The sequence below is a fragment of the Pomacea canaliculata genome, linkage group LG7, assembly GCF_003073045.1.
Source record: "Pomacea canaliculata isolate SZHN2017 linkage group LG7, ASM307304v1, whole genome shotgun sequence".
Lineage (NCBI taxonomy): Eukaryota > Metazoa > Mollusca > Gastropoda > Architaenioglossa > Ampullariidae > Pomacea > Pomacea canaliculata.
In genome coordinates, this window is record NC_037596.1 from 5,120,588 (window position 1) to 5,132,081 (window position 11,494).

Below are 11,494 nucleotides of genomic sequence, written 5' to 3' on the forward strand. Positions count from 1 at the left end.
AAGGTATGCTGACAGTTAAACTTTGGTGCTCCTGACGCCATCGACACTAGGATGTCGACTTGTAGGAGTCGGGTGTCGCCCTCACTAACAGCTGGTCCCGAGAATGTTGTGATCTCTAACACCTCACCTCCCAACGACCTAAATGGACAGCGATAACACTGCAGCCATAAAATGCGAGAAAAGTGTAACCATTCCATAAAGTACGAGTTTATATTAACGTAGAGTTTAATTAATGGTAGGTGTTTTAGTCGGTCTTCCTCTGAAAGAAAAAGTAAGATTATTGTGGTTTAGGAATTACGTTTCAAAGGAATACCGTCAATCTTTCAAAGTTTAAGTGTAACCATGACCAGGCAGAAAGAAATGTGTTTGTTTGAAAGTGTGATTGAGATGGTATCTGTATGATTGGAATACGAGCACTTTCACATATGTGTGCTTGATCGCCCACTTCCATGAACATGTGAGTAGTGAGTAGGGGTGGAACAAGAAATGAAGTATCTCATAAGCTTTATCAATAACCTCCTTATTTCTTGCTTTTGTATTCTATTAACCACATTGAAAAAATGATTATGAAAGTTTTACATTAGACATATTCCAGTGATAACAAGCTTATTATTCACCATTATATAGTTCCATACACATCTATCCACATATAGTTATATCTCTTTCTTATTTGCACATGAACACACATACATTTCGTATATGACAACAGGTTCAATAGGAGATTGAATACAGCACATGGTACATATAATAAAGCTAGTCTGAAGGCTGCTCAACTTTGCGGAATTATTGAATTACACAGTACAGGGCATGTAACAGCTGTGAACAAATATAGACTTTCGGTCAATTTTTGCACAGGTGCTACCTTATCACATCTTAGCAGAAAGCTATTGATTTTATAACATCTATAAGGAGTGGGAACACTCCCTGATTGTAAGTTCCATGTGTATGTGGTGAGGACGACTGAATTCCACTTTACGGTACAGGAACATGAGAGTTTACTAGGAATCTTAAAAAAAAGAGAGGAGGCAATATGCCAGACATTTTTTTAATGGATATGAGCTAAAGAAGGTGAGTAGTGGTACCAAAAGAACATTTTATTCAAATCCTTATGCTGAGCAACATCTAGTGTGAATCTTGCTGTTAGTAAAGGCAGTAAGCTATAAATGCAAGTAATGATACATTAGTAGTTATTACATTAGTTAACCCTTTACATTTTAACAGTAATTAATGTTTTGATTTTCAAAATGTTTGATTGTATTAAATATAGTTTTAGGATAAAAACATTTCGATACAAAAATGCTAAACAATGCATATAAAGACCATGTTGCATTTCAGTACAACTTCCAAAAAAAAAAATTATACACCACATCAACATACCAGTTCTGGCACAGTAGCAGTCAAAATTCAAAGATACAAAATTTTAGCATATGATGCTGTCATCTGTCAAAGAGAACAATAGACTATGTGGTAGTTACTTTTCCAAATTGTGATTTAAATTATTGTTAGTGCTGGAGGATGTAATTATTGAATTTGTGCATGAAATTTGTGTATGTGACCTATAGATATTCAAGAGAATTTGAACAGAGAAAAAATATTTTGTTCTGGTTAATATTGGAACTTACATATTTTGTTTTGGTTTTTATGTTTCCAGATCTGCATGAAATAAATACTGGAGAACAGAAAACAAAGAGGCTTTATGACATTGAAAATCTTAATATTCTGTCTTGTTTTTTGCAAACCTTTGCAACTACACTGAGTGAGAACTGCAAAGTCATGTTTGGTTTTGGAAGTTACTTTTCTACTGAAGCCACTATAGCCAGTGCATCAGTGGATAGTTTCTGGAAAATATGCAGGACATTTTCAGCAGATTTTCACGAATTCATGAGCTTCTGTCAGTTTTGATACCTGTTAAAAAAAATATTTAGAGGGACCATTCATGTTATGCAATGGATAGATTATCCCACTTGGAATTTTTTAATGCTTTAAATGCCTATGTATATCATGTCAAAGATTCAGTGTCATTAAAAATTAGTTCTATCTGCATAATTGCTCACTGAACATTCTGCCAGATTAATTTTGTTTGTATGTATGATTTTATGGAAGCCAGTTTATTATCAGTATTGATTTTGTGCATCTGGTATGTGTATATAGTTTTATTGGTGTTCATCATTGAGAATCAATCAGGTTGTGAACTTCAAGGACAGTATGTTGTTGCTGTAAGGCACAGTTAATTTATCCTGAAAATTAGAAACTACCAAAATGTTCAGCAGGAGAATGTGTAGACTATGCTCAGGAGACCATTTTTCAGGATATAAATCTGGATTGACATTGACACCAGCTGCGCTATTTGTCCTCTTCACAGTTTTTATTCAAACATTGTTTTCTGTATGTGGGGCAACCATTATACATTTGCCTCTTAAATATGCTGTTGGGGTGGAGAAGAGGCCTACAGGTGGAGAGGAGCTGAAACGTGCTATGCGAAGCATTGATCCTGTTACCCAGCGGGTTGTTGGAATATCTGGTGAAGGATACTATTTGGATGTCAATGTAGGGACACCACCTCAGAAGGTTAGTCTCAGCCTCAAAACCCCTTCACCCATTGTTTTGGATGATAATGGTTTTGGAGATGGAATAAGGAGAGAGATACAAGCATTAAAAAATAAATTAGACACAGAGATCCTCTAGGAGATTTTTGCCTCGTTTTAATTATTGCACACTCATCTTTCACAATGGCATGTCAGATATCCATGTTGGATCAGAAACTTTTTAAAATTATGCATTTGGCAGCACAGGAGGTAATTTGCTATGTAAGGTGATTGCTGATGAAAATGATATTATATATTGCAGATGCAAGTCTTAATAGACACTGGCAGCAGTAATTTTGCCTTGGCAGCTAGCCCAAACCCATACATATCACACTATTTTCATCGAGAAAAGTAAGTAATCAGTATTTATTCATCTTTCAGTAATGCAGTTTAAAGAAAACATTTTTTAATCAAATGACAGACTAGTAGTTTCTTTTAGTAGCTTGAAAGAACTTTTTTATGCATTCCAATTAATTTGTTGTTCATAGTTTTGTTTGCTATGGATTCAGATGATTTTTTGTGTGACAGTGTAATCGCTTTTAGCACAAGGATAAAACCTTGCTATTAATTGTGCAGAAGGGGGTCTACCTTTACTCAGAATCAGTAACTACACAACTACTATTTAAATGACTGCTTGTATAAGGGCTAAACATATTATATTTTGCAAACAGAGAAACATAATGTTTCATCTGCATATGGCATAGACATAAAAGTTAAGTTGGACAGCTGGGTCTTTGGGTGAGGATGTATCCCTCTGCAAAGGTTTTAACTTGCTTTTATATCCAGTTAAAAGTAATAATTGTTAAGCAGTTCAAAGTCCCTGTCCCTAGAAAAGAAATTATGCTTAAATATATGCATTTTGATATATGTGATCTTGTGTGTGGTTGTGAGTGCACATGATTGTGTATACCTGAGCAGTCAGGTATCAGTGTGCATTTACTCATGATCTAGAGAATATGTTTATCCACAGCTCCTCTACATACAGAGCCACTGGAGAAACGGTCTATGTTCCTTACACTCAAGGTGAATGGAAAGGAGATCTTGGAGTTGATGCTGTTACTCTTGATTCTCTGCCCAATGTGACTATCCACCCAAATATTGCTTTTATAACACATTCTGACAGCTTCTTTATTCCTGGGGCTGACTGGCAAGGGCATTGTTGGACTGGCCTATCAGTCTATTGCCAGGGTAAGTGGAAATGGAAAACAATGGCTTATATAAAAGTCAAATCATGCTTGAGGCAAAATAGTGCTCTTCTTTGTTGTCACTGTTGGTGTTAAGTGTTTCTGATAGGTTGCTACTAATATAAATGCAAAGATGTTTTTAAAACTGCTTGCCATTATTGACAATAACCATCAAGCAATGTACTACTTCCTGATTTTGCTGTCAATGTTTATGTATACCAGCCTAACAGCCTCGTTCCCTTTTGGGATGCCCTTCATCATGAGGGAGATATTGAGGATGTCTTCAGCATGCAGCTGTGTGGATCATCTCATTCTCACAATCCTAACACCAGGGGAAGCAAAGAAGGCAGCATGGTGAGATTTTCAATTGTATTATTCTCTCTCTTGTTCCCTAGTTGGGTTAGATGGGAAAAGATATTAGCCACTTCCTCTCTGTAATGCTGTGGTCTTCCTGTACTGAAATAGCTATTCTACAATATTTATAATTAATTTCATAAAAGATGGGAGAATATTTCCAGAAAGTTGTGTGAGAGTTTTTCAGATTTTGGAAGATATTGCAATAATTTTGTGTTCATTTAGAATTATATTTTTAATATCATGTTGAAAAATTTACAGCATGAACACACTTAATTCCTAAGAAGACACTAAATATCCTTTGACTTTGAGCAAGGAAAGAAAAATGAGATCACCAACATACAAAAGTTTTAATTGTTTTTTTTTTTCAAATCTAATGGAGCAACATAATATAACAGCAAATATAATATTTGTTTCAGGTACTTGGTGGAATTTCTGAAGAGCTGTATTCTGGATCTATCTTGTACACACCCATTGTGAAAGAGATGTATTACGAAGTGGTCATCACAGATATCTTGGTGGGAGGCGAGTCTCTTAAAATGGACTGTAAAGAAGTAAGCTCATGTCTTTAAAACTACATTTTAGCTGTATTATGACAAATGGAAGAAAAAAAGGGCTTTTGTTTTCTGCTACACCCTTATATCATTAACCGCTATGTTCATGTTCAATCATAGATGGCTTTTTTCATTTTCTTTTAAAATTGTGTTTTAAATAGATATTGAAAAATGTGAAAACTTTGGTCATGTTCATTTATATTCAGTATATACATCAGTATATTTGTTTTATGCCTGTGTTTCAGTACAATTATGACAAAACTATTGTAGACAGCGGCACAACTCATTTGCGCCTGCCAACCCGTGTTTTTCTTGCAGTTGTTAATGCAATCAAAAGGAGAATTGACTTTGTGGTAAGATACTAGTTTTGGTGAATTGGTAAATATCTGGTCACTGAAGATTTACCAATGCAACATAAATGACATGAAATATTTTGTAAATAGACATCTTGATATTGGATGCCAATGTTTTATTTGCATGTGTATGTGTGCATCTTGATGTCTATATCACATTGTCTAATAAATACTGAGTTGTTTGTGTAGTGAAGAAGTGTTTGAATAAAAGGTTCACATCTGTCTTTGAAAACTTACTTTTGGAGAGAAGTATGTTTAGGATCTAAGAACAGTTTTTATAAGTAAAAGGCCAATAACTTGTAAAAATATGAAAATGTTTTTTTGTATACAATATTGCTATTGACATCAAAGTCAAATAAATTAACTCACAGACTGGCTTTTATTTGCATGTCATTGAGAGATGACATTTCTATTTATTTTCAATATCTGTTTTCATAGGAGCATCCTTTACTGGCTGTGATAACAGACATATTTTGGACAGGTGATAGCCTGGTCTGTTGGGGCAATTTGACAGAAGCTTTTAGCCTTTTCCCACCAGTGACTTTGTCTCTTATATTGGCAGGCAGCAGAGAAAAGTATTTTAAATTACATCTATCTCCTCAGGTAAGTTGATGCAGTATGTATTGATGTGTGCCTTTGGTGAGTGCACACTCAGCAATGTGCATATGGGACATGCATGCAAGTGTAAGTTTTGTGTGTTAAATAGCTTTTACACTTGAGTTAAATGCTTGCCCTTTGATTTTCATTGCAGTACTATCTTCGTTATGTGGAGGACAATATGAATGGAGTATTTGGCTTGCATCAGACTTGTCTAAAATTTGGCATTTCTCCTTCTGAATCAGGTAAGCAGAATTTGGTTGTGTGCCATTTGTAGAATAGTAGACACATCACAATACAGGAAATTATATGATATAATAGAAACAATTTTCAGGATTTTATTGTGACACAAGAAACACAAGGTGATGTTATGGATTTATTATCCATGTATTTTGAATAAAGATTATACCAGAAAGTTTCAAGCACATTCTATCAAGAATCCTATATTTCTTTCACGTCTTTTTAGTGGCATAATTGTGGAATGCCAATGTATTAGTGTGTGAGGATTATATGAGAGAATGATGTCCCTTTGCCCAACAGTCTGATAGGAGTAGCTTTCTGTGTCTTTTGTTTTGACCCTGATCAGTTCTGATTTTATCATCTGCATGTGGATCTTTGTCACCTGGACAGACCATGGCTTTCTCTTTTCATTTATAAATGGATAGATAAAATCGTCTTTTTCATTGACTAATGGTCTCCACATAATTCCACTTCGTTTGAGTTTGTGATTTGTTCACTTCATTTACTTCAACTATTGCTGCACATCTGATTATAAAAAAGCTTGTTTCAGTGATGTAATGCAAGCCTGCTTCAGTTTCAGCTTATTTGCTTGGATGCCTGGATAAACAATTCTAAAAAGAAGGATAATATTTAAAGCTACACTCTGTTCTCAGTGATTGGTGTTAAAGCTCTTTTGCTGACTGGCTGCTGATATGTATCTTTTACTTGCTATTCTCCACATTGATCTCCACCTTTTTGTTGCAGGAGCTGTTCTAGGAGCTCTCCTTATGGAGAGTTTTTATGTTGTATTTGACCGTAAAAATCGTCAGATTGGTTTTGCTGCAACCACATGTGATCCTCCAGACCCTAACAGCCCCTTTATCAACAGTTCAGTTGATGGGCCTTATACTGATGGAGGTATTGTGTGTGTTGGTGTATGTGCATATAAATGCATGCATGTGTGTGTAGGTGTGCGTACATCAGCAATGGAAAGGGAAGTGTATATTTACATGCCCATGGCTTAGTTTTAGGTAAATACATGTATGAATTTTGGTGCTTTAAGTGAACTGTGGCAGAATCATGTATTATCTGAGAAAATGAGAAAAGCCATAACAAGAAAAATAGGTAAAGATAGGCTGTAACCTTTTGTTTGTTGAGGAAGTGAAGTGAAATCACATATTGGAGGACCAGTATTACTGTAGTGCACTCTCCCTTGCTGCCTTCCTGAAAAAAAAATCTGGCTTATGAAGAAGAATTTATTTATTTATTGGACAAATTGCTGTAGCATAAACCAGCCTTGTAAATGTAGCATTCTTGTCATGTTTTTCTTAGGAAACTTGACTTCATGCCAGTACCAGCGAGCCATTGAGGAACACTCCACTCTGCTGATTGTGACATATGTGATGGGAGCTATTTGTGTTGTTTGTGTTACTCCACTTGTCATCCTTTTCATCCAGTGGCAGATGCAGAAGTGCAAAAAAGGACGGGAACGAATACCTAACAATGACAGCAGATGACGAGCAATGATTGAGGTGTGTATGTGGAGTACTTGCTTGGGAGTGGAGCGTAGATTATCAGCATCCCTACATTGAAATAATTTTTCAGTAAAGATGAACACCTGTCACTTGCAAGCATTGTTTATTTTGGGTATCAGTCCATCTATCTTGTTGGTCAAGAATCTTGTTGCCTGCCTTATCTCTCCATCAAGATGCTTGAAAGGTTAATGAGCTAATGTGCCAAACATTGTTCATTCTGTTGTTGTACATCAAAATAAGGAAAGAGTAAATTGAATTAATAGATACAGCATAAAAATAAACAGTCATCACTGTATGTGTCCATTTTTTTCTACATTCATCCAAACATCTTTCTTCTAAACTGATGATCCTATCTGCCAAGTAAGTAATAATGCAAAGCTGACCACATCTAAGGCAGCATCTTTTAGTTCCATTTGTCATCTGGCTGTCTAGCTCTAATGTTTTTCACTTGCCATTTTTGACATCTCTTCCAGTCCAGAAAAGTTTAACATTTTACCAGTAAAAACAGTGCTAGTGACTTGTGATGATTTGTCAGCATTTTAATTTTTATACTGCAGTCCAGCCTTTGCAGGTGGGGAAAGGTTAGTGCTGCTGATTGCCAGTCACAATTGAAGACATATTTATTATAGTCTCTTTGATGGTTCTGTTTTTAGATTGCCATCTACTGTGATAGACAATCTTTTAGGAGCACAGTTCATTTGAAAGTTTAGAGAAAAAAGAGAAACTCAGAAAATTGATGATTAGGAAGCACAGACCTTGTATTTTATAGATTGGTCTTTTTTGTGTTGGTTTTCAAAAACATTTACTTTATTTTCAGTTCAGGAGCATTAAACTGTTATGTAAATGCTGCTGAAATGATCATCAAAACTTAAAAAAAAAAACCCTTTAAAAATATTTTTCCAAGACTCGCTTTATTTTGCAGGCTGGTTGAGTATTTTCCAGGAGGGTTACTGCAGCAGTCATCTTTCATCGATCATTTTGTTGATGTTAGGATTTGAAAGTGATTTATTAACAAAAAAGTAATGAAATCCATGCCAACAACTTTCATTTCTCAGCATTAGAACAAAATTTATATTTATATGCTGCTTGTTTTCATTGTTGCTATTTATAATAATTGGAATCTTTACTGTGATAATCATGGTTTTGCTTTTTAGCTTCATTAGTTTTATGAATGTTCAGAATTCTAAGAAATTTTAGTTTGTAAAACAGCCACACATTTCCATTTTTGCAGAATTAATCAGTTAATCAGTTTTGTTATTCACAGGAAAATTTTGTTTGTGGTGTTTGCTTTTTGACTTTAAATTAAATATTTTGTCATGCATCATGTTTTTGTAAATGCTTTAGCATTAAAAAGTTTTGAGCTGTAGTTTTAAATCATGTCGATGATGATGATGACGATGATGATGTTGATTTGTAATGCGCAGGTATCCATTCAGAAGAATGCTCATGTCGAATTATATACTTGTTCAGACTTTTCATTTTTATTTTGAGTTGTTATTTTATTTCCTAATTTCACCATAATTTTAGCAATGTAGCAAGAGTAAATATAAACTTGTGCATCCAGAATATGTTAAGGTAACTTTTGTTAAGATGTTTAATTTTGAATTCAGGACAAAATAAGTATTCTTGTGAAAGAGAACCCTTATACTTGCTATATTTTGTTGGAATTATAAAACAGTTGATTATGTGATCCCTTTTTTTGAGTGATACAAGAAGGAAAGAAAATACATGAACTAATGATCCAAGTATAAAGAAAATATTCAGATTTCAAGGAACAATTTTTTTCAGTGTAGGAGTAATTGCTTAATTTCTTTAATGATACAACTTTGATAAATAAGATGCACACAAGTTTGCTGCAATAGAAACTTGAATATATATAGAATTAGATAGATTTGTAGTTGAATGCTTGGAGATTGATAAAGCAATAAGAAAGTGTGCATTTGTTGTATAATTCTTTTTGTGAGATGTAAAATAAAGACAAATCCTTAGTACCAGTCTAAATTGAATGATTTAAAATATCAAGCCAATATGTGATCCAATGTCTTTAATTAGATATAGTAAGGCTCTGAGAATGATGAAGGATTTGCAGCAAACATTAATGGATAACATTTTGCTGAGAAAAATGTTCTGAGTGTAAGGTTAGTTGTGATGCTAAAAACTTACTAATCTTTGCTTTCTAACACCAGCACAAATAAAGTGATCGTAGACTTTTTCTTGTGCGTAAAGATTTAGCTTTCCTCCTGCCTAATATTAGTAAGGTACTACATTTCTTTTTGTACAAACCTAATCACACAAACTGATACAATTCATATTTCATGCAGAAGCGTGTAATGCCTGACATTTCAGTTTTGCTTTGTCTGTTCCTGTCTGCATGCAGCACAGTCATCCCTACCTCAGAAAATTAGCTGCTTCTTTTGCTAAATTTCTTTCCATTCACAGAAAGAAAGCTTAAGGAAACGATTTTCTGCCTTACCCTTCTTTTTTTTATTTTTTAACTGTTCACATCTCCCTTGTTTTTTGTTGTCTACATCTTGTTGTATTGGAGTCCCAAACATTTTATAAAGTTGATATCAATGAGTGCATATTTATTTGATTACACAGGTTGAGATTGTGGACAGTGTGGAAGGTAGACATTATGTGTGCAAGGTGTGTTCACTCAAGCACATATGCTTGTATCCATTTAAGTGTGTGGCTAGATGTTACATTAATATGTGTGTATGTGCTTGTTGGGGAGAGATAGAGACTGAGTTAGAGGAGCTTACATGTATACATGTGATTGTTTTCAATAACATTCTTTGGATATTTCAGAAGGAAACTTTATGTCATAGGGGATTTTGAAGCATAATTTCCATTGATTTTTGCTAAAATTACATAATGGTTTCTCATTTGTATGACTTATGTAAACAAAGATATTTAGCTTATGTTTTTGTTAATGAAATATGAATTGTGGTCATGAATGCTTGTATTGATATATTAATACATTGCTGATACTTCTGATTGCTGCTCTCTTAATGCAATGTACACTTTAAAATAAGGGCATAATTAGTATTTCAGAAATTCTGTAACATTGTTTATCCTGGGCTGTTGCAGGACAACACATTGTTATACCCTTGTGTTTTTAGAACATTTGAAGCATAATTGTACAAATCATTTGTGTAATATTTTCTTAACAGCAATAATTCCCTCTTTAATTATTAGAGTCTGATGGCACAACTGACATAATATTGGGTTAACATTGAAGTTACTTAGAGAGCAACAGGGTTACACACCCAAGTTTAATAAAGCAAACTTGCTTAAAAGCCTACAAAACTACAAAACTGTTTTTTTTTAATTTTTGAATCACTGGGCAAACTAAGTCTTCTTGAAATCTTACTGAATAACCCTTTTTGCACACCTGTTCTTGTGAAACAAATCTACAAACTTACTGTGCACAGACAGAGATCAAAGACATGATGTCACTAATATCCAGGGATGCACTTAATTAACACATGGTCCCAGTTATCCCCTTTAGCTATAGCCATGACAAGGTAAATAAAGTCATGTACATTCCTTGTGTCAAGTTTCAATTTCTCTGAGTGTTTGAAATATATTTGTACTACATTCTTCATTTTCATTCTTCTTATAGCTTTGTTTTCAAGGATGCCTAGTCAAAATAATCCACTCAGAAATTGATGTGTTGCTGACAAAGAATCACTTCAATTCCTTTATTTCCTGAAAATTAGTGATATTGGAAAAGTTACCTCAGAACACGTTAGAATATTGCACTTACAACAGCTGAATGTACACAGCCATCAACCATTGGCCTGCAAGTGATTTCTGTTCTTGCAATAGTTTGTAGTCTTTGCATCCAAACAGAACTGAATCAGTTGGACAAGTGCATGATTTATGCTTCTGTCAAAGAGCATGATAAAGCTGAGATTACTTCAAATAAAAGCTGATGAGTAAAAGCTTTTATATGTTAATTTATGTTTAGAAGATAGGTATACTACAGACAAATCTGGCACATTTATCAGTGAGTGTTTAACTTGATCATGTCAGGATAGTTTGATTGTTTGGTATGAATGAGAAGGCTGTTGTGATAGTCAATGGGTTATCACATGGGTCACACATCAT

General features: G+C 34.3%; 1 protein-coding gene across 1 annotated transcript; it reads left to right on the forward strand.

Annotated features, from left to right (window-relative positions):
• Positions 1–222: 222 nt before the first annotated feature.
• LOC112568263 (beta-secretase 1-like) lies at positions 223–10,932 on the forward strand. The gene is given in 12 exon segments (XM_025245476.1): positions 223–1,068; positions 1,652–2,568; positions 2,848–2,936; positions 3,556–3,736; positions 3,738–3,773; positions 3,992–4,123; positions 4,543–4,677; positions 4,923–5,030; positions 5,469–5,633; positions 5,782–5,872; positions 6,612–6,764; positions 7,179–10,932. Coding segments are annotated over 11 exon segments (1,584 nt in total). The 5' UTR covers positions 223–1,068; positions 1,652–2,259; the 3' UTR covers positions 7,364–10,932.
• Positions 10,933–11,494: the final 562 nt, after the last annotated feature.